Genomic DNA, 20,726 nt, shown 5'->3' with positions numbered 1-20,726 from the left:
CTCCCGCCTTTTCCTCCGCCGGTTGGTGGCGGCGCTGATTGGCTGAGCGGGAGCGAGGGGCGTGGCCAGGACCCCCTGAGGGTGGCGGGGCGGCCCCGCGCATCCTCAGCCTCGGGAGGTCCCGTTCGGTGCTCCCACTGCCCGGTCCCCGCCGGTTCCGTCCCCGCCGGTTCCGTCCCCTCCCCGCAGCTCCAGGCTGAGGGTGCGGTTCCCTGCCCGCAGCCACTGCCACAACGGCTGCTCCCGTCCGCCCTCTCTCCCTCCTTCCTAAGTCCATCCCCGCAGTCCCGAGCGTTTTTCCCGCCCCTACTGCCCCGGTAGCGGAAGCGGGTTTCTCCCCCGCCGGTGACGCCATATTGGGTTCTGTGGAGGCCGGGGGGCGGGGGAGCGGAAGGAAGGACCCGGCTTGGCCGTCTGTGAGTAGCTGGAGCCCCGCGGCGGTGCCCAGGGCCCGGCCGGAGCGGTGGTGGCGGGGCGGGAGCGGGCGGTGGCAGCCCCCGGGCGGGAGAGCGCCCTCAGCCCCGGGGCCCCTCGGCCAGCGCGGGGGCTCCCGCGGCCTCCGCGACCACCGTCGCGGCCTCGGAGCTCTGCGGGCCGAGCTGCCGGGCAGGCACTGCCCCGCCTTCCCCTGCCCGCTGCTGGGCCGGCCCCGGGATCTGCCGGGGGCTCGGGGTGGTTCTGTCCGAGGCGGTCCTTGGCCCGGTGCTGTTCCCGGGCGGGCCCCGCGCCTGCATCCAGGGCCTCTCCTTCTGCTCTTTGTGTCAGAACTGTGTCGGTTTTCCTCAGCTTTGGATTCTGCAGAAGTGTCCGGGGTGGCTTTCTCCAGCAACCTTCGGCCTTAGGCGGTGCTGAGGGAAGGGGGGCCCGGGGGGATGGAGGTGCCCGGGGTGTCTGACAGGGCAGGATGCTGTTGGCATAGATAAAATTTTTAAACTGTCATTTTTAGGCTTAAATCCCAGTTTGCACAACAAATGCTTTTTTTTTTTTTTTTGCCCTCTGTGCATGTCCGTTGCCCCTGTTATTAATAAACTTTGAGTGCATTTCTCTTCAAAAAGACTTTCCTTATGAGATGAGGAAACGTGTGTGAGCAGTAATATGGTTTTTCTAGTTAGTTTTGCTTAGTTTGCATTTTTAATTTAAGAAGAATCTGTTATGATGGGAGAGTTGTCTGAAAATTCTGTACCTGTATGTGATGCTGTGCCCTAAGTTAAACACATTTACTGTCCCAGGTCCTGTCACTGTGAAGCTCAAAGACACACTGGTATTTATAACTTTATTATAACAGTTGTGGTGAAAACCATAATTGCTGGAAGTCACACATTCCCTGGGTTGGTATTTTTCAGCAGAGAAAAATGTTTTAATATAGGTTTAGTTTTAATAGTAGTTTTAGTAGCAGTCCTTGTTCTGCTAGTAGCAAGCTATTCAGTTGTTTGTTGTGTTAATCTTCCTATATCTTCCTGATTATTGGCTTTGCTGAAATGGCTGAGGGATAATCATAACTCCTTGTGCAGAACAGTGAAGTCTTGTGTTACATTATGAAAGAGGGATTGCTACTGTTCAGATTTAATTATTCCCTGAAACCAAGGAGATCTGACTTGTGGTCTTAAAGGCTGCTTTGCAGTTACAGATGCTCTTTCAGTAAATGTTTTAAAGTGATGAGAAACACTGAATTAAATTCATGGGGTAGACTTCAGTGTGTGCTTAAATTGAGCCCATGAGAGGTTTCTTTCCAGTAACACTGACAGTGTTGGCAGGTTGAATTTCTTGGTCTGCTGTGGAAGAGCTGTGTGCATAATGAACAAACATACATAATCTCATATAATGTAATTTTTTTTACCAAGCAGAATGCCTCCCCCATCATAAAGCCATCACTATCCTTACATATGTGATTCTTCACTTGATCTGCAGAGGTTTACACTTACAAGGTTGTAACATTAGGTCTACTTATAGCCCATATTTGCTCTCTCTCGTACTAATTTTGAGAATAAGAGAGTTTTTATGTTTGTGATTTTCAGAGAATTGCTATCTGATCAGTAATTTGAATAGCTTTTTGTTATGGCTTTATACTTCAGGACATTAAAACAAAACAAAATAAAGCCCAAAATTGTGTTTAGCTGATAAAGCTGAGTAGGAATGCAGTGAATGGGGAGAAAAATAATTTCTTCCTACTGCCTGTAATGAAAAAGTCTTTATATTGTAAGAGTTTCTATCTAGGGCTCCTTTCTACTTAGTGATTATTCCATAGGATGTATTTTTCAAAAAAACATACAGCTTTAAGTCCTGTGCCTCTGTGGATTGTCTTTGGTCTCAAATGATTGCTTGCAGTGGTCACAGTATTGCAACACCTGAGGGAATTTACATGGTACTTATTTAGCAGTGTCTCAGGTATCTTCATTTTCATCTGAGGCTCTGGAGATATTAACATAGGGCTGAAAGTGCTCCCAGAGCTGTGTAGTCCCACCCTCCAGGAAGTAATGTCAGGGATTGCTTTTGGTGATGTGGCAAAAGTGTTTCTGGTTAGAATCTGTTCTATTTTGTTTGTTTTGTGTCTGGGAGTGAACTGCAAAACTTAGTTGGGCTTCACTGAAAAGAAAAATGAAGATCTTAAATTGGCAGCAGAAGCAGATACTAAAAAATAATTCCCTTGGTTATTTTTTTTTTTTACCTGAGCACAGAGCCTTTCCACTGTAAGGTTTTGCTTATGCATAAAACTTTTCTGTGTCTGTTAAGCTGGAGTTCAAGAGCCAGATGAACTCACTGAGTAGTTCTGGCAGTGGGTGTTGTGTTGGCCCTGTGACCACTGGTGTACAGAGTCCTGAACTTCTGTATTACCTACTTAGTCAGCATTTTAAAATCCTAAGCATCTTTTTTTTAAAAAATTGTATTTAATTTGGTTTTGTTCTTTGCCTTTAGAAACTGAGGTGTCAGGAGGGTGGTGCTGCAGTTCATATTTCAATGCTTAGATGTTATAAATCAGCTCCTGTTTTAAAAAGGTGAAGATGTCTCACAAGGCTGACTCCTGCATTTCTGTATAGCCTTTTTTTTTCTTCTTCCCTCCCTAAAATAGGTTGGATCCTGCCTTACCTCTGTAAAATGCCCTGTCCTTTGCTTTCTTGACAATTTCTCTTGAAAATGAATTTATTTTGGAATAAATATCCTCTCTTTAAGAGTACTTCATTGAAAATAAATTATTTCAAACAGGGCAAACCAAAAGAGTGTCATGTGTAAATGCTGGCTCAGATAATGTACTGGGAACCTTCACTGAGCTTAGAATTTTGTCTTAAATGTTACCTCTGTATATTTTATTTCCCCAGCAACCATGTCAGAAGGGGACAGTATTGGCGAGTCTGTTCATGGAAAGCCCTCTGTGGTCTATAGATTTTTCTCAAGACTTGGACAGGTTGGTTTTCTGTTGGGTTTTTCTGGCTCCAGTAGAGGCAGCTCTCAGTGCAGCTTCTTAAACTCATGACTTTTTGAATGAGATTTTCAAATACTGAAATCTGCACAAAATATTTTTTTTAAACTCTTTTAAAAATAGATAACAAATATTATAATAGCTTAAAGGAATATTTAATGTGCATATTTAATGTTACAAGCATTAGGAATTTTTCTTTGCCTTTGTAAAATTATAGAGCTTTTCAAAGTTTGATTAATTCAGTTTGTTAGAAAGAATACAAATGTTTCAAGTTACGCCCTTTCCCAAAATATTCTTTGACAAATGTTTACTGTCTTTTACTCATTGTGCAACATGTTTTACAGATACATACTTTGTATTTTTTCCTAGATCTACCAGTCCTGGTTAGACAAATCTACTCCATACACTGCGGTGCGATGGATTGTAACTTTGGGTCTGAGTTTTATCTACATGATTAGAGTTTATTTACTGCAGGTAAAAAAAATGGGTTTACTGCTGAAATAATTGAGGTATCATTACTGTTCTGTTTATTTGTGTTAAGAGTTTTTTCTGAAGGATGGTGTTACTTTGGAATTGCATAGGTGTGGTTTGTGTTAATGTGAGGATGTAGGAAAGTTCTTCTCAAGGAAACTATGACCCAGGTTGTTTGATCTCACTGAAAAATCAGTATCTGAATATGGCTTTCAGGAAGATTCATCTTGGTTTTTTTCTTTCCCTCCCTCCTTCAGGGTTGGTACATTGTGACATATGCCTTGGGAATCTACCACCTAAATCTCTTCATAGCTTTCTTGTCGCCAAAGGTAGACCCCTCTTTAATGGAAGATTCAGGTATGATGAACACTTCATTTTGTCATGACTGTTTCCAGTGAAACTTCCAGCTCTGCTTGCCTCATACAACAGTGTAAAGATGTGCAATTTTAGCATGATGTTGTATTTTTACACTTGCAAAGAAATCTATACAACTTCGTGTCAGGAATTACGATAATTTTTAGAAGGCAAGAAATTTAAAAAATCTGAAGTCTGGACAACGTGGAAAATTATTGTAAAGGAGTTTACAAGTTTGGGGTTTTTCTGTTTTGTTGGGATTTTTTTTCAGATGATGGCCCTTCCTTACCTACCAGGCAAAATGAAGAATTTCGGCCTTTTATTAGAAGGCTCCCAGAGTTTAAATTCTGGTGAGTAGATCCAGCTGCCCATGCTTTGTTTTTGACATATCTGCATCAAACTAGTGGTAGCTGGAGTTGAAGGATTGTTAATCTTATTTTTAAGGCACTCTGCCACTAAAGGAATCCTGGTTGCTATGGCCTGTACATTCTTCGAGGCTTTCAACGTTCCTGTTTTTTGGCCAATCCTTGTGATGTACTTCATTATGCTATTTTGTATCACTATGAAGAGGCAAATCAAGGTAACTTGCCAAGAATAGACAGTAGCATTTGTGATGTCAGAATTGACAGGTTTGTTCCCAACTGCCCATCCAGTTGAACACTTCAGAGGTATAAAATACATTGCACACACTTTAACTGGAGGGACAGCAAACACTTGAACATTAGCTAAATATTTTCCCAAAGTTGGTTCTTGACATTTTAAAAGGAAAGCCAGTTTTTTCCCCAGACATTGAGAATTTGGGGTAGGTACTATTTTTCAAAGTTGGATACTAAAATTAAAGGGGAGTGAAGAACTAATCCCTCTGTGCTCTCTCCAGTTTCCTTTGATTCCCCCAGTCAGTGATCTTCACTGTCCTGTGTCAGTTGGGTATATCCAAGTTTGAGATTTATAATCATACCCCTATTTAGATGTAAACTTGTCTGTGATTAGCTGGTTCATTGCCTTCACAGTAGTGAAGAACTGTCTTTTCTAGATTTTGTAATTTAGAGCATGTCTTATGAAGCTTTTTTCTAAATTTTATTCAAGTTTCTTGCCTCAAAAAAGCATCTTTTCTCTTTCCAGCACATGATAAAGTACAGATATATACCCTTCACACATGGCAAGAGGAAATACAAAGGGAAAGAAGATGCTGGGAAGACCTTTGCTAGCTAGAAGCTGCAATCAACCTGGTGACCAATTCTGCTTCGAACTAAAGGAACGATTTTGAGCCATTGTAACAATGCCTTTTTTCTTCATAAAAAAAAAAAATGATTAACAGAGTGGTGACAAAGCAGTTGAATTTTCATTTTGAGAGGATCTTGCTATTTTTATCTGAAATATCAGTTTCTTGAAGAAACTGGCATTCTAACCAAATTGCATTGAGTTTATTACCTTTTGTAAGATGTTGCAGAAACTTTGGTTAATCCCGTGGGTTTGGGATCATGTATTTCTTTCAAGATCCGTTGCACTGGAGAGATTAATGGCTGAAGAGCTGGATATTTGTACGTAGTTCTCCTGCTCACAATCACCCTGAAGTGCTGTGCACGTGCGTGGAGGAAAAATGCAAGATGGCACATGTGATGCTGCTGTCTGCTTCGTGGCCGTGTGCTCTTTTCATAGAAAAATTCAGTAGACTTAAAGAGATGCAGAACTTAAGCCAGTTTCCTAAATGCATGGTATTTCTGAGTTATGCCAAACAAATATAGATAGTCATAAGAAATCTAATCAGCTCTGGGTTTTGCAGTAGGGAACAAGTGCTATGATAGCTTCTAAAGTAACTCATTTGTGTTGGGTTTTAATGCCAGTTTCACCACTACATCAAGCAGATGCTAAAATTGGGCTCTTTCATGATGACTCAAAACTTCGTTCAAACAATTTCCTTTGAGGACCTGGGATGATAAATATATATATTTTAATGGTTATTAGTTGGAGTTTCTTTCATACTTAAGGGTTTCTTGATTATTTAAGCTGACTTCATGCAGCCCCTTCTGAATATACCCAAACTGGCCATAGCAGACAAAACAGAGTGGGTTTTAATGCAGCTTTTCATTTTCTATGGGGAAAAAAAATCAGAGATGAATGACCTGCATGTAAACTTTTTCATGTGATACAACTGAAGTTTTATTAAGTGACTTTTTAATTCCAAAATTTATTAAAAGACAGTGTCCCCCTTACTTGTTCTCTCTTTATACACGTACATTGAACTAACAGTATTTATGGCTCCTTTTCAATAATGGTTACTCATTTTATTTTCATGCAATGCCTTTTTCAACTCTTCAGGGAGCATTTACTTGCAGGAAGTAAGAAAGTATTAGCTCTTTGAAGATTCTGAGAGGAGAATAGTGGCAACTTCAACAGACACCTGACTGGAAAATATATGTAGGAACTTTCATATGATTTTGTCAAAAGAAGCCATTATGGAGCTCTGGAATTCAGCCTTCAGTAATGCTGGGAAAATGACAGGTAGTTTTAGTTCACATTGACTGTTGGGTTTTTTTTTGTTTGTTTGTTTGCATGTGTTTGTTTTACTGGCAGTGTGGAAACCAGTAATGTCAAAATTAAAAGATGTGGAAATAAAAGTATCCAGAAAGGGCCTTGTAGAAGTAGCCCTCATGGATGCTTGCAGACTGTTGCCAAGTATCTGAAAGCCCTGTCTTGGAGAAGCTGTCTTCAGGTCTGCTGGAGTTTCTGAGACTATGGGCAAATCAGGGAGAACAGTACAAAAATGTTTATGTCATATGGTCAAGAACCATGCTGGAAGAAACAGAAGGGTAGAGGCAGAAATAGATTTATTCTGTAAAAAATGAAGTGCCACCTTGCACAGACAGTTACCAGTTTTATAATAAAGTCTTTTTCTTGGACCAACTCAAACTGTATGACAACTTTTTAACCTGTATGAGAGCTGAGCCCCTGGTCATGGAACAGGAGCTTTTTCCTTTACAGCTGATAGTGACGTAGGTAGATCAGTTTCTGAGGATGGAACTTCTCTCTGCACAGTGGACATTCTGTCTAAAAAAGAAAAGAAATTAGACATGCTGAGCTGCTGTATTATTTAAAAGTTTAAAAAAATCCAAATGTAGCTGTTAAGCTACTTCTAAAAAATAATCAGCACCCATAATTAAACTTTTTTCAGCCCACTTTGTGATGCAAGCTTAACCATTTATAGCATTCTAAGTTAACCCAATTTAAAAAGCAACTTGAGGTGACGAGGTGCTTGTTACTAAAATGGTAATAACTGTTCTCAATGTTGAAGAAAACCAGGCATAAGTCTCTATCTGAAACAAAAATCCTGTACTGTGGACTTTGAACTTTTCTGCCAGTAGTAAATTAGTCACCAAGCCTTTAGGGCAGTTATCATTTTACTGATAAGCTGATGACACAAACTGGAGGGGTGGGCAGTATGATTTGTGTTAGGCAAACTTTTTTTTTTTTTTTTTTAAAGTATTAAGTAAGATTCATATCTTCAATAAGAAAACCATCTATTTTTTCAGCCTTGGAAAACACATCTGAGTAATTCCAGTGGATTACCCTACCAATTCTGAAGCTAGGTGACAGTTTTTACCACAGCACCCAGGCAAGCTGATTACCACTGGCTGGGTCTTTACCTGCAAATTTCAAGTGACTCTTGATGTTGCCTGATTCTGTAGGAAGGCAGTAGTAGCTCATGGCAAGCTGCATTCTACTTTGTGTCTTAAAATGGTATTTTAGTTCTGTTGTAGAATTTGCACAGTATAACCTCAGTGCATTTGAATACAGATACTGATACTTGGGCTAAATTGATTTGGGATCTTAGTTATATTTGAAATTATATTTGCTTGATTCTCTTCCACCACAGCTGTTAATGCAGGAAAATTTAAGCAGACAACCCCACTCATTTCTGAAACAGCTCAGCAGTAGTGCATCTGAGAAAAAAGACTTAGCATCTGGCAAAGATTTTATTTGTAAGTAACACTTGCTGTCTTTCTGGCAAGCAGTTTTCATTCTAAGAAAATGAAGGGACCAAGCTATTCCATTATGTCTATAAAATTCCTTAATGAATTAAAATTTTTTTATTTCATTAATACAGAGCAAAATTCCAATTTAGAATACCATGCATAAGAGCTGGCTCAGTTTGCTTTTAACTTATTTTTTTACTGGAAATCAGGTGAAGAAGGCTTCAGAACATTATCACTTTTGTTGCTTCTTTGCTGTCAGAATTACAGCCTAGGTCTGTAGATGAAGGAATTATCTTCATGCCTGACTTCCAGACCAATCCAATTGCATTTCAGTGGTTGGGAAAGCTGCTTACTTCATTTACCTCATCTATGTAATGCATAGTCATTCTGTTCTAATAAAATACAGAGGTCCTGGTAAACTCTTGTGTGGGGATTTCGGGTGCCTTAGCGAGAGAAAAAGGGCATTATTTCAACAGCCAGAATGACAACTATTTGCAAGTAGACATTTCATCACGTTTAGCCCTTCCAGCTCTGTTTGTCCTGTACTTACTCTGGTGTTACACCAGGCTGTGATGCATTCCCAGCAGAAGAGGTGGCCACACGGTGTAGCTGTCGTGTGTCTGCGCTCTTCCAGACACAAAGTGCAGCGGGAGTGGCGACTGGTGATTTTTTCCTTGGTTGAATTTCTAATTAAAAGATTTATTAGGTATTACTTCCTTTGATTTAACCTGCCTGTAAGAAATATTTGATAACACAATCCTAAAGCAAACCCCATCTTCCAGTATTAAATCTTTTTGTGAAGGTCTCAAAAACACGAGAGCAAAGACGTTTAAAATAGCGAGAAATGCATCAAAAATGACAAGTTTTAACTGAAGTGTCACTCCAGTCTTCTCCCTGCCCATGAAACCTATGACACTTCCCACCATTGCTTCCACCTCTTTCCTAACAAGCAAAAAGCATCATACTTCTGATGAGTGAGGCTGCGGTGTAGTTTCCATTCCTGCTGTGCTCTCTGCCTCTGTTTGAAGCTGTACATCTGAACACCAATTGTTAGAAGGAGATGGAAGAGTGAAATTATTCCAAGAAACTTGTAACTTGATCGAATACTCTCATCTTCTCCTTGCAGTCCTCCAAAATGCAGCTACATAGTTCACAGAAACAGAGAAGTTTTGTTACTGCAGTTTTATCTTCATCTATGCACCTCCCCTCCCCATATCAATCAACTCTTGATTTGAGATTCTCTTTTCCATCCAAAAAATTGACATGGTTCTAAGACTTATCAACCTGCTGTCTCTCTGGAGGACTAATGTGTCCTGGACACATCTCAGGCTACACTTAGCTGCTCTTTGTGCAAGAGCATTTGTTTTTAAGTTGTCTGTCCCTCAAAATGGATTGGTTTGGTTTGGTTTTATGCAGCTCTGAGCAAATAGTCAGATACCTCTTTTCCACACCTCTTCAGACACCTTTCACATTTAATAGCCATAACCTTTTGACTACAAGGGCTTCTGGCTCCTCCATATATATTAAAATTTCCCTCCCACCCAGTCTGCATTGCCTATATTATAATCAACTACAGCTGAATTCCATATCCCTTTTACACACGTGGCAACTCAAAAGAGGCCAAACTACTGCTGTAGACACACATCTTCCACCAAGAAATGCATCTACTTACATATGTGATTCCTGCAATTCTTTTAGACAGGTGATAGAAAGTGCCACTGATGTAGAATGCTGCCAAATGCAGTCGGTGAAGCAGAGGTATGGACTGTTTAAGCACATAAACAATCTGTAAGACTGTTTTCTTCTGCTGTTCTGTCAGGTCCCCAACTTGTTTCCGTATCCAGTTTCGTATTAAGGTCCTACTGGATAATCCCAGGGCTGGGTTGCTCTGCGAGGTTCTGGACTCATCAGGTTCTGTCTGCAGCTCGTGTTCCAGGTGCAGCAATCCCTTTTCCAAGCAATAGGGTAAGACAGTGTGAAGAGAAACAAAGATGGCTCGTTGGAGAAATGAAGGTACCCTTTTCTTGGTTGAGTCAACTTGAACAATGTTAACATATTCTTCACCCAGAGTCTGGTAACCTAAATAACACAAGTGACAGAAACACACAGGGTGAGATGGTGATGTCAGGGATTCAGAAATAGTTTTTTTATCTTGATTGAGGTGAACATTACATCAGCATCTGCAGTACGGGTGTCTGCAGTGGTTTTAGGTCTAAAGCAGAGATAATTTTTCAGTGTCACACGTCTTTTTGTTAAAAAGAACTTTTACTTTTAAAGGAACATGTACCTGGGTTCATCAGCTGCATTTGAACTCAGATTTCTGACAAGTTAGTGGTTTCATGTTTAATAAAGGGCATTTATAGAACAAACCAGGTGAAGGCAGCCCCACACTGAAGTGTTCATGCAGCCTCACAGCTCCTGGTGGTCACCAACACACAGCAGCCCCCAGGCCTGGCCCCTCATTTCCACACTCTTAGGAGAAACGCTAAAAATGAAGTTTTCAGGCACTTTACCTGACAAAGTGGTCAGGGTGAAATAGGCCACATCCGAAAGCAGCTCAACCTCTCTCCTCCATTCCAGCCACTTCTTGGCACCTGAGGGACAGCGATGGTTGCAGGGACTTCACATGACATTCAGCCTGACCCAAACCTCCGGGAATCCCTCCCAGGCCTTCCACCGCTGGATTCACTCCCCCAGCCATGGATCGGCCCCCCCGAGCGCCATGAGGTGGAGCAGAGCCGGGGGAGCGGAGGGAGACCCGCGGCGAACCCCTCAAACCCATCCCGCCCACCATAACGCCGAGCCCGGCGGCCCAGCCTCTCGGCAGGCTGAGAGAGGGAGGGAAGGAGGGGGGATTACCCGCCAGCCCGTGCAGCGCGGTGCCGGCCCCGCTCCGCAGCCCGCTCCGGTACAGTTCATCTTTCTGTCCGCAGCGCACCAGATGTGCGGGCCCCACCGGCGCCATGGCGGGCGGAGGCAGACGGGTGCGGGAAGGGCGGAGCACCGCGCGTCAGGCGCAGGGATTTGGCGTCGCGGAGCGGGGCGGGCGGCTGAGGCGGGCGGCGGGAAGGGCGGGAACGGTTCTGTCACCTCACCTCACATCACCTCAGCGCGGCCACCGCTCCGCCGGTCCCTGTGGCTCTACCGCTCCCTGCCTTGCTAGACCTTAGCTGCCATGCCGCCAGCCCGGGCTCGTCTCGTCTCGTCCTCCTCGAGAGGCGGGAGGAGGCGGTGGGTCAGAACCCCGGGCCGTGTCTGGCTGAGGTAAATGGCGTGGGCCCGGCGGAGGCGGCAGCCCGGGCTCCCTCAGCCCTGTGGCGGGGACTCTGCGCTGCGGGGCGGGAAGAGCTCCTTTGGTTTGTGCTGTGTTCTCTGCCCCCACAGGGGGCTGAGGGCAGCCAGCCCTTCGGAAAGCTGCTTTGTCCCTTAAAACGTTTTATGGAGTGTAACAGTAGGGGGAGCACCTGGATAAGGAAATATCCCAATGTGAAGTGGGATCTGGGAGGTGAAGTTTTCACACCTAGTGCGTACTTCCCACTTCAATCCTGAAGTATCATGGTGATCTGATGGATCCCGAGTTAAGGAACTTGGCGGTGCTACTCTAATTTATAGGTTTGTTTGTTTAAATTACAAGACTAAACTGACCAATCTTTGGATCAGTTGTTCAGAAATGCTGTGGATAAATATGGTTTTCTTGTTTTATAGACCAAGAAACCAAAGAAGAGCTCAAGAGACTTTTTCTTTTTTCTGCAAAGCTGACATACTGGCTAATAAGCACGTAATTATGAGATTGGAAGGCATTTATAAAGCTGAAGATAAGTTTAAGCTTCTGAAGGTCAGATTTTTTTCCTTAAAAATTTCTTACTTTGGTGGAGTAAATGATTGTGCGGTAAATACCAGTTTTTTTTGGTTTTTAAAAATTAGTTATTTTTAACAAGTGTATGCAAGTGTACACAAAAGGTGTAAGAAGAATGAGTCAAAACTCTCATGGTCCAGTAGTTTTTGTAATTTGTTATGGGGTCAATTAATGCTTTTTGTGGTAGAAAACCCAAGCAGACCTTAAATAAGAGCTGGAAATCCAAATTGTAGGCAGTTTTCAGTGTTATATAGTAACTGCTTCCCTTTCATGTGCCTTGTCTGTTCTTTGCATCAATGTTTTATGGGGTCAGCTCATTAATTATTTACTGATATTGTGAATTCACCCATCAACTGTTCCTTATCATCACCTGAGGTCCCAGGCTGCCAACACTTTGGTCCCACAAATATTAAAACATGTTTAACCTCTCTCTATGTGACCATTCTTGACAAATTAAATTGCTTTTGCTATCTTCTAGAAGCTAAGTTGGTTTGTGGTGTTTTGAATGTTGGGAATTCTATTGAGTATGGCAATAAACAAATGTTCTCTCAAAAGAAATAAGAGGTGTTGAAGTCTAGCAAATAACTAAAAATATCTTTTTTTGGTTTGAACTGAGAGATGACATCATGTCAAATAATCTCCCTGTTTTGTGTAGACAACCCAAATTATACTACAGTAATTCTTCTAGTAATGGAACACACTCTTCATTTCTTTGTTTCTAGCATTTTGAATTGTTTAGGCAGCTGCTGTGTTTCACATGAGAAGTTGCACTGGTGTGTGTGTAACAGTAATAGTATTTCTGTACTACTTTTTTTTTTGTCACTAAAATACATAACAGACTGATGCCATTATCTCTTCTTAAAAGACTGGAGAAACTGGGAAACAAAGAGGTGATATGGTATCTACAAATGAGTTTAAAATACTCTGAATTCAGAGTTCTGCCTCTTGCAGCAGGTCTCTTTGCACGTGGAACATTGGGTTATATTTTTAAGTGTATGTATCAATATTTTATAAAAAGAAAAATGAAGTATCTAAAATATTTATTTTTTTGATAGATATGATCCTTTTCACACCCTGGGATTGATATGGCTAATTGTTCCCTTCATCACATGCAGCAAGACCAGACTGATGTTAGTGGTCATACAGTGAGCAGCAAGAAAAATCTCTTTCTTCTGCTTTGTATTCTGATTCATATTGGCAGCTGCAGAATCCCTTATCTCTTAACATTTATCTGTCTTTTACTGAAGCCTTCACAAGACAAATTTCTGTGCAGACTTCATTAGGTTAGCATGCTTCTCTTTTTTTTTTTTATATACAGAACTGATAAGGGAATGAAGTGCTTCACTGACATGAGCACAAAGTAGTCCAAAATGTGAAACAAACTCTGTGCACAATAATTATTAACTTTTCCACCCACATGTTGCTTGTCTGCGCATTATTAAATATGGTTTTACCTCTGCAGACCGGTTAATACAGAAGAGGTTTGGAGTGCAGCTTTCAAACACGGCAATAGGGAGATGTTGCAGTTCCCAACCTGAAGAACAGGTTCTGCAGATGAAAAAGGAGCGAAATGTCTGTTCAGGATTGTTACCGCCCTCCGATTCCTTTTGCCTCCTCCCACTTTGAACTTGTTACCCTGGAGCTGAACTGTTTGAATAAGGACTGTAAGAGCTGCTTTGTGATCAGTGAGCTGAGAGCCCTTAACATGTGAAGTGCAGGGGCGGAGCCTTCGCTTTCAGACTTTGCAGCTCTCTCCCTCACTCCTCTTTTTTTTTTTTTTTTTTTTTTTTTGTGATCACGGTTATGAAGGTTCCGACGCACCGTGCAAAGAAGTGGGGACAACTTGTCTGCTCCATCCAGAGAGGAGAGATAAAGGTGTGTGGGAGTTTTTGCTGCTTTTTAATTTGCTACTTGCTCTTTCAGGAGTAATTCTGGTTTACGTTTAACACTTTTGCTCTTAGAAGTTAGTAAGAAATTTTGTAATATGCTATATGATTGCAACAGGGTTTGCCATTACTTTTACTTTTGTCTTTTTTAAATAAGAGACTGGGAAGAGCATGAGATCTGATGCTTGCTTTCGTCATGCTTTCTCTTCATGTTCATGGAGATGTTCAGGAACCTCAGTCAGCCCTCAGATTTTAGATTCTCTGAGCCTGTAGGGATGAAGCAAGTGGCACCTGTGATTTGAGTTTAGACTTTGCTAACTGAACACCACAAGAGACCCAGGCATTCCTTCTGAAATGATAACCTGAGCCTTGAGCTTTCACAGGTACACTAAGCCAGAACAAAACCTGACTTGGATAAGAGAACTAGAATGTGAAAATTTAAAAAAATACTAGTTAAGAAATATAACCTGGCTGATTCTGTGGCTGAACAGTTGGTAAGTCTTAACTTGGAAGGAAAGACACACATGACCCCTCCAAAAAGTATGCATTGTTTTGCTTTTTTTTTTCAGTCGTGGTTTTGGGCTGTGGAGAAAGGAATTTTCTGTTATTTCCTGGCACAAAAACGTTGGTTATGATTGCAAATAATGAGGATGGTCAAATTGCTGGTGCTGTGTATGCTTCAAATGCCTTGGGCTCCAGAGTTTATGTGTAGGTCTTAAACTTATCCCCAGTCCTAAGGATGAACATTTCTAGAATCACATTTTGTTTTACAGTGGGGTCAACTTCTTAAAAAGTAAAATGGAAACAGAGCAAGATTCACTGCTGACTGCTCTAAGTTTGAGATAGGAAATTGATGCCATCTTTAGGATCTAGCTCAAAGTTAAGTTGTTTCTTTATTGTTCAAAAGAAAGTAGACAAAGTTTTGTCTCCGAGAAGAGCTTTTTCTGTCCTTATCCAGGGGAAAATACTTGAGATGGGGAGAATAATTTTTGGCCTAGTAAGATTAGGTATGGAGAACTGTTTAGTCCAGATGAAGGACAGAGGGTTGTGAGGGAAGGTCAGTGACTACTGGAGAAAAGTACTAGTTATCTAAATATGGGCAAGATTGCATGCTGTCATAGTTATTGCAGTGTAATGACCTCAACACCAGTGTGTGAAGAACAGATGAATAAGTGCTAACTTGTCTCTGAGCTCTTCAGTAGGAGGGTTGCTTGGTTTAGATCATCTGCTTCTGGGCACTGAGGGTTGGTTTTATAGAGAGACCAGAACAGGACAGAGATACATTTGACATGGCAGACCACTGAAGAGTGGACTTTTTAATTGAATAAGCAAAATACCTTGCCAGATCTACTTCTGTCATATCTGCTTGTGTAAGATAAGCCTTTGTACCTGCAGCTTGAAACACTGCGGGGCTGTAGCCTTGTATTTAATGCCCCTGTTGGGAAGATGAGTGCCTATAATGCATCCTATTTTGATCCTTCTCAGTCCAAAGGATCTATTGTTCTGACCACTTGCCTAAGGTGTGGCTTCCTGTCTAAAGCCGAGAGAATTTCAGTCAGAGTATTTTTTTTAACAACCAAAACCAAGGAATGACTGAAAACTCTGCAGCAGTCTCTAGGATGTGACATTTAGACCAAGTCCTGTTCCAAAGGGATGTCCTCCCTCCATGACCCCTGAGCTCTAAGTACTACATGGCCACTTTGTCAGACATCTCGGCCCAGTATTTGCTGCAAGTCACTAGGAAGATTTGGATTTCTACTTTATTGCTTGGAACAGAGACTCCAAAATCTGTAGGGAATTTCCAAACCTTTTATTCATTGTTTAATCTGCCCCCATTTTATGGGGGTGGAGCCCACTTGCCTTCAACACCCGTAAATACACAGCAAAGTCATTGGATATGTACCTGTATAACTGCAGGCTGTGACAGATCTGTACACATGCTTAGGCAAAGGTCTGACTTCCCTTCCTGTTTTTCTGTACATTACTGTCTGGCAGACTGCATGGGACTCTGTGCATCATTGGTAGAAATTTTGAGTGGAGACATCAAAACAAGCAGGTCTGATGCTTCAGCATTTTGAGAACCTTGTTTTCTGTACAGGCATATTGACTGAAAAAAGAACAGTGGTAGCTGAAATCCCCACTAGAAAAATTATTTTATTTTAAAATAGGAATTAAAGTAAAATCCTGAAGTGTTCACTTAAGAGATGAGAAAATGAAAAGGATAGAGTTCTGGATGGGGAGGTGATATTTCAGGCTACAGTCCATGAACAACTTCCTCAGGTGCAACATGACCACAATAATTTTACTCTTTGAGTCGAGTGCATAGGGCTCTGTTGATGACAAGAGCTATTAAAGAATTGTGTTGCTAAGCCTCTAGCTGCTTGAAGCCAGCCTTCAGACCTTTGGATTTCATTTGATAAAGAGCTCACTCTTTGATCCACCTGAGGCTGGATATCAAGCTAGCATGAGGTAAATGTTTCCCTATATCTAAGGACCTGAAAGCATTAGCTGAGTGAGGTTTTCACATCCATTTGAGACAGAAACACAGCATGGAGCTTGAGATTATTGTTTGGTTTGGTTTTTTTTTAATATATATACCTGGTTCTGATCTGGCCCTGCATTTCTTTGTTGTTTGTCACAACCTCACTTGTTTCTATTTAAGTAAGGAATGGCTCCTGAACAATCTTCTGACATCTCACTGGTTGCCAAAGAGCTCTGGGTTGCCTCAGAAATTAAGAGGGAAATCAGGTGGGAAGGTGAAGGAGCTTTACATGTTAATGTTCCTGGGAGAGATTGAAAGTGCTGCAAAAGCCGTGGCTGCCGTCCCCTCCAGGCGGTGTTTGCCAAAGGCCGTTAGGCAGAAACTTGCAGTACCACTTTTTGTGTTGAATCCCATGTTAGGGTGTCTTTTCTCAGCAGCCCTTGCAGGACCAGTTACTATTAAACAACTTAAAAGAAGTTCCTCCCTGCCTGTTTTCCCCTTCAACATGCCCACCCACCCGACCCCCCCAGCTTGTTGTTCCAGATTTCCTAGTGCTTTTAGGTGCCGGAACATATTTTCTGGAAATTTTCTCTGCCTTTAACTGAGAACATGTAATTCGTGTTCTATTTATTTTTTAAAAAATGAGCAAGGAGTGGAGCCCGAGGGAACAACGGAAGCCTGCACTTGAGGTGCATAGGAGAAGCAGCTATGTAGCCTGCAGAGAAGAAAGTGAAAACCAGACATCTGTGCAAAGTGTGACATGCTGCTGGTGTTCAGTGGGATTGCTGCAAGGACAAAGTGAAATATGCTCTACTTGATTTGGTGTGTGAAGGATGTGACCACGTTGGGTTGTACAGAGCTAGCTGGCTGGGAGTGGGGCTGAAGGGAGGTGGTCAGAGGCCTGAAGCTGCCAGAAAGATTTGCATCAACTCCATTGTCTTTGGTGTGAGTTTTTGATGAAAGTGGGGTTTGCCTGTTGTAATGCCCACTTAGAACTGGGCTCTGATGTGTGGATTTGGGGATGTGGGGGTGTTTTTACCCCCCCACTAGAAACCACTGAGTGGACTTGGTGCTGTTGGATAGTGACATCTGCAGTCTGTGATTCTGGTTTTGGATCATCCTTTGTTAAATAACTCCTACAGTATAAAGTGCCCTATCCCACATCTTCCTTTCCCTCCTGTAAATTCAGACAGATTATGAATGAGAGGAGGTTATTGAAGTTATGTTATTTATTGACTAACAGAGTACTAAAGTCCACGATAAGGCTGTGAACAAAGCAAAGCTGTACTTTGGCATTTGTTGGAATAGGCCCTAAAGACTTCCTACCTTGTAGCAAGTCCATTAGTTAGTGTTTGTGTGTGTCACTGTGCTCTGTTTGACAAAATGAGAATAAACTGAGTGGTTCCCAGACCCCTTCCTGCTAATCGGAAAGAAGATTCATTAATTTAAGAAATTAGTTTGTATGTTTGGCAGAAAAAAATGCAGCCTTCTCTTGAAGCTGCCAAGTGTAAGCGTGTTTTTCTTGTTTGCAGTATACACATGTAGCAGTTGCTTTCAGCAGCTCATTTCTGCTCTGTAGTAGGGTGATGTGAAGAAAGATCCACTTGAAAAGAGATCATGCTTTTGGTTCTGTTACTGTGGTAAATCAAAATGTTGCCAGTTGTGCAAATCCTTATGAAAAGTTTTGTCCAGCCTTAGGTCCAGGATGGTAACTTAGTAGATTTCAAAAATATCTTGAAGATAATCTTTGTAGACAGTGCCATTAGGAGAGTACACACAAAACAATATTTTTGTAATGAACAAATTTCTATGACCAGAACTTGGAAATGAAGTGCAAAATGCAAACCAAGAGAATTCAGTGCTCCCCAGCTCAACTGTTTGCCTTAGAAGGCCCTTTAGTAATATTTATCTTAAGAAAACAACAATTATTAATCTTAACAAAAACCAGCATGTGAGCCTAAGGCCAATGCAAATAGATTAGATTTGATATGTTCAGAGGAGCACAAATACCACTTTATGTTGCTGAGTAAGTTGGGCATCTACAGTTAGCAAAGTCTGTGGTATGAAATTTTTGAAGTAATGTAAGTTGTAAAAGATTCTTCCACAGTCTGTTGTTCTCTTTAGTGTTTAGCACTGATAGTCTGTGCTCTCTGCTCATCACCTTTCTCCCTGGCACTGAAAGCCATCTCATTACTTCTGTGCCCTGTTATCTCTCGGTTTGAAGCCTGTCACGATTGGCTTCTACTTTGTGTAAAGCTCTGGGGAAAGGGAAATGTCCAAAAGCAGTGTAGATTTGAGAGGTATTTGCACAATGTTATAAAGAGGAAGCCATGATGTAGTTAAAGGTAATAGTTTTGACTTCCATTTACAGAACTTAAATACTAGATTGTCTTATCTTTGCAGTTTTCATTAAATGGGCTTGTGTACATTTCTCCCTAAGTTACAAGTAATGAGCTCAGCTTTTTTAGTGTGTGTGCATGTGCTTGTTATTCTCCAGGGGTTTGCAGCCTGCTTATCTGCTTTCAGTTGTGTCAAACACAGACAAAGTTTTATCCCTTTCCATTACCCAGAGTAAGTTAGAGAAATGAAGGATGGCTGGAATGAGGCTGGTAGAGAAACCTCTGCTTCTAATTAGGGTAATATCCTCCTGGCACTGGGAGTAGTTAAATTCTTGCCATTTCACCTCACCATTTAGTTATCAAGATGAATTAATTTTATTCCCATTTTTTTCTTACTGTCCTTTTTCCTCTGCTTAGACTTTCATGTCTGGTCCTACTCTAAGCAGCCTCAGGAGGAAGCTGATCATTTACCACTGACTTGCAGAATAACACGTTGCTACCTCCTTTCTGATTTCCCCAGCATAAGTTATTCCTTAATATCTAAATGGCTGATCAGTACAGCAATAAACTGCTGTACAGAACTAAAGCAGCTTGATTGAAAGAAATTCCCATCCCTTCAGATGAGGAGGGAGATTTAGGAAAAAAAAAAAGCAAACCAAAACAACAGCAACCACCAAGTTGGACTTCTGGAGAATGACAAGGCTGCAAACATAATTAAGAGCATTACCAGTATTTGGATTATTGAGCTATTGATTACAAACCCCATTGCAGCCCATATCTGCAGCTCTTTACCATGACTCACAAATTCCCATGTGCAGTAAAAGCTTGGCTTCTCCAGCAGCAGGCACTTCCTGCTTGTCTCCTACCAAGAAAATCTTTCTCTCCTCATTGCTTTGCTGAGGTTTTTGTTTTTTTGTTTTTTTGCTTTTTTTTTTTTTTTTTTTTGTCTGAAGAATGAAATTTGTCATTTCAAAGTGCTTCTGAGCCAAGCTATTGGATGAGGGTTAGAGACTGGCCTAGTTAGTTCCCTTTGCTCTTCTAGTAAAAGTCTCCAGTTCTCCCTTGCTAATAAGAAATGCAAATGTTTTTAAGCAGCAGGAGGCTGCTGTGTGCTGTGTTTCTGTTGTCATTTTAGATAGGTCAGGGAACTGGCTAGCAATAAGGAATGATTATGAAACTGAAAGGGTTATTTTCAACCCAAGGTAAATAGGAAAGGGGATTTACAAACAAGTCCATCCCCTGTCTATAGAAATGATTGTAAATTTCATATTTTGCTGTATGAAGTAAATGCTAAAATCATATGACATAGTCAATATAAGCCTGAAGTGAATTATTTTGATTTAATAAGTGTCTTTACTTGCATAAGGCATATTTGGTTACATCATTCACCAAAAATGCAGTGTTCTCCTGCATGTGGAGCTCTAGTTCAAGCTCTAAGTTGTGGGTGAAGGAAAGCTGACAAATGTTAAGTGTTCTTTTTAAGTGGGATGACTGTGTTCTGGGTGTAAGGTGAATGCATCTGTCTGCCAGAAAGGTATTCTGGTGCCCTCTCTTCTTTCTATTGTCTTTTCTGTGCTCCCCCTTATATTTTAAACTTAATTGTTTGCCAGAGACTTTTGTATCACATGCCAGTTTGTTTTGTGTGTGCTCTGTCCCTTGGGAAAAAGAATGTTGTATCACACCCTGAGGTGTGGGCTTACCCCCTTCTTCCATAGTACTGAAATGGACTTCTTTCATTTTGCTGCTGCTTTGGATGAGAAGTAACGTGCCTGGGCGTGCAAGGTATCTCAGATGGAATTGCCCAGTGAATGGAGCTGCATTCCTTGAATTGAGCAGCATGGCAGAGTGAACCACAGCAGAGTTTAAAAGCAAATCCCAAGTCTGGGATTCAAATGCTTTGAAGTATTTTGTCCTCTTGATCTGCTTCCTGATCAAACCACGCAGGTTAA

General features: G+C 41.6%; 3 protein-coding genes across 8 annotated transcripts in view; 2 read left to right on the top strand and 1 right to left on the bottom strand.

Annotated features, from left to right (window-relative positions):
* The first annotated feature begins 107 nt into the window (after positions 1-107).
* Positions 108-7,150, top strand: RER1 (retention in endoplasmic reticulum sorting receptor 1). Of its 3 annotated transcripts, none has more exons than XM_071767008.1 (8): positions 108-416; positions 2,914-2,993; positions 3,315-3,400; positions 3,785-3,889; positions 4,144-4,243; positions 4,512-4,590; positions 4,685-4,820; positions 5,363-7,150. In XM_071767008.1, exons 3-8 carry the CDS (start codon positions 3,320-3,322, stop codon positions 5,450-5,452), a joined length of 591 nt encoding a protein of 196 aa, XP_071623109.1. In that variant the 5' UTR covers positions 108-416; positions 2,914-2,993; positions 3,315-3,319; the 3' UTR covers positions 5,453-7,150. The 3 variants fall into 3 exon arrangements, with proteins under 3 accessions (XP_071623109.1, XP_071623108.1, XP_071623110.1); XM_071767009.1 differs by having other exon boundaries at positions 413-845; XM_071767007.1 differs by lacking the exon at positions 2,914-2,993 and having other exon boundaries at positions 115-416.
* PEX10 (peroxisomal biogenesis factor 10) lies at positions 7,052-11,232 on the bottom strand. Of its 2 annotated transcripts, none has more exons than XM_071767006.1 (6): positions 11,074-11,232; positions 10,728-10,808; positions 9,887-10,293; positions 9,180-9,355; positions 8,765-8,900; positions 7,052-7,284 (listed from the first exon to the last, which is right to left on the bottom strand). In XM_071767006.1, the coding sequence occupies exons 1-6, from the start codon at positions 11,177-11,179 to the stop codon at positions 7,243-7,245; spliced, it is 948 nt and encodes a 315-aa protein (XP_071623107.1). In that variant the 5' UTR covers positions 11,180-11,232; the 3' UTR covers positions 7,052-7,242. The 2 variants fall into 2 exon arrangements, with proteins under 2 accessions (XP_071623107.1, XP_071623105.1); XM_071767004.1 differs by having other exon boundaries at positions 7,052-7,288; positions 11,074-11,227.
* Positions 11,233-11,363: 131 nt separating this feature from the next.
* The window catches only part of PLCH2 (phospholipase C eta 2), a 70,703-nt gene continuing 61,340 nt past the window's right edge, over positions 11,364-20,726 (top strand). For 2 of the 3 annotated variants that reach the window (XM_071766799.1, XM_071766796.1), the window contains exons 1-2: positions 11,364-11,478; positions 13,533-13,945. The gene's annotated coding sequence lies outside the window, so the exon portion shown is untranslated. Of the gene's footprint in view, positions 11,479-13,448; positions 13,946-20,726 lie in introns of those variants that run through there. The other variant, XM_071766797.1, reaches the window with a different exon arrangement.

The sequence above is a fragment of the Heliangelus exortis genome, chromosome 23, assembly GCF_036169615.1.
Source record: "Heliangelus exortis chromosome 23, bHelExo1.hap1, whole genome shotgun sequence".
Lineage (NCBI taxonomy): Eukaryota > Metazoa > Chordata > Aves > Apodiformes > Trochilidae > Heliangelus > Heliangelus exortis.
Note: the sequence above shows the minus strand (reverse complement) of the source record. Positions and strands in the feature narration are given on the sequence as shown.

Bases quoted from the DNA above. Each gene is read 5' to 3' on its own strand.
- RER1 (XM_071767008.1), top strand. From the start codon at position 3,320: ATGTCAGAAGGGGACAGTATTGGCGAGTCTGTTCATGGAAAGCCCTCT. The intron at 3,890-4,143 runs GTAAAAAAAATG...TCCCTCCTTCAG, and splicing joins TTAGAGTTTATTTACTGCAG to GGTTGGTACATTGTGACATA. The intron at 4,591-4,684 runs GTGAGTAGATCC...CTTATTTTTAAG, and splicing joins CTCCCAGAGTTTAAATTCTG to GCACTCTGCCACTAAAGGAA.
- PEX10 (XM_071767004.1), bottom strand. From the start codon at position 11,179: ATGGCGCCGGTGGGGCCCGCACATCTGGTGCGCTGCGGACAGAAAGAT. The intron at 10,809-11,073 runs GTAATCCCCCCT...GCTGTCCCTCAG, and splicing joins CGCGCTGCACGGGCTGGCGG to GTGCCAAGAAGTGGCTGGAA. The intron at 8,901-9,179 runs GTATGATGCTTT...TCTTTTAATTAG, and splicing joins CGCAGCCTCACTCATCAGAA to AAATTCAACCAAGGAAAAAA.